The sequence below is a fragment of the Galeopterus variegatus genome, unplaced genomic scaffold, assembly GCF_000696425.1.
Source record: "Galeopterus variegatus unplaced genomic scaffold, G_variegatus-3.0.2 Scaffold53, whole genome shotgun sequence".
Classification (NCBI taxonomy): Eukaryota; Metazoa; Chordata; class Mammalia; order Dermoptera; family Cynocephalidae; genus Galeopterus; species Galeopterus variegatus.
In genome coordinates, this window is record NW_007726164.1 from 1,161,893 (window position 1) to 1,163,081 (window position 1,189).

At 34.6% G+C, this 1,189-nt stretch overlaps 1 protein-coding gene across 2 annotated transcripts in view; it reads right to left on the reverse strand.

The window, feature by feature from the left end:
• Positions 1 to 1,189, reverse strand: part of MTX2 (metaxin 2) — a 70,537-nt gene that overhangs the window by 34,251 nt on the left and 35,097 nt on the right. For both annotated transcript variants that reach the window (XM_008573548.1, XM_008573555.1), the window contains exon 2: positions 667 to 714. In XM_008573548.1, coding sequence (XP_008571770.1) covers positions 667 to 714 — 48 coding nt within the window. The remainder of the gene's footprint in view (positions 1 to 666; positions 715 to 1,189) is intronic.

Consider the following 1,189-nt stretch of genomic DNA (forward strand, 5'->3'; position numbering starts at 1 on the left):
TCGTCTTTTCATTAAAATTAAGTAAAATAGTTATTTGCTCAAACCATTCTAGTTAAAAGTAAAAGCATTCACAATCATATAAAACCAGTTTGCAGTTAATATTGCACAGTGTGTCTAGGTCTGTCACACAAAAGAAAGATGACAAGTTTGCTGCAATAAAAATTCCATGCTTAGAAGACTAGGGCTGCTGCCTATTAGTCTTCATTACTTTGCAGTCTTCTGACAACTGTAGCAGGCTGCTGAGCCCCAAATGGGGTCCATAATGTGATCTGATGATATATGAAGAGCTGCTAAAGGGAGCCTGAACCATCCTAGCCTATACATTTTAACAGTTCCTTTTTACTGAGAGCCCACTTTACCACAGGACTTCAAAAATATGCTGTCTCAGCTATTGTTGCAGTAAATCTGCCAACTGCTCCTGCAACCACATCATTTTACACTGCCTACAGCAGCCAATATAATGAGTCAATAATAAACTAAGGACCTTATATGCCATGAGTAGTTGGTTTACACTGGCAGATTCAAGTTTAGGTAAAATCTCCTAGACAAATTATAAAGAGAATTCCTTCTTCATGTTCTCTTTGAAGTAAATTATATTACTGAGGGTTTTTTGGTAATAAATATATTTTGATACAAAGCCATTTTTAATTGTGAACAAGAACCTACCTTTCAGTTGCTGATATAATGTAGCATTTTCAGGCCAAGGTTCTGCAGCTGTGGAAACAGGGCAGAGATAATGAGGCACATATGGCAAAAACATATCAATAACCAACCAAATTAATAAGCATGTACATTTGCTTAGAGCATTTAAAGTCAATTATAAGGTTACCTTAAATATGGTAACTAATCACACTATCTTAGATTTTTAAGGTAACTATAATAAGTAGGTTAGATAACTTGTTTTAAATGTACGTTTGGTTTATTGTTTGATGACAGTTTGTTTTTTATGGGGGGGAGGGGGAAGACATGTTGCCCAACCAAAAATGAGGATTTAAAAAATAAAATAGCCTATATGCTACAATTCCTTTAGCCTCCTTCAAACACAGACATTACCCTCCTCCAAACAAAGGTATATCCAAAATGTTATCCATACATATAAAGATACTGATGATTGATTCACGACAAAATGACAGTGAAATAATATTTTACTGTGAACTTTTAACAAAGTAAATTTCAAACAGACAACCCA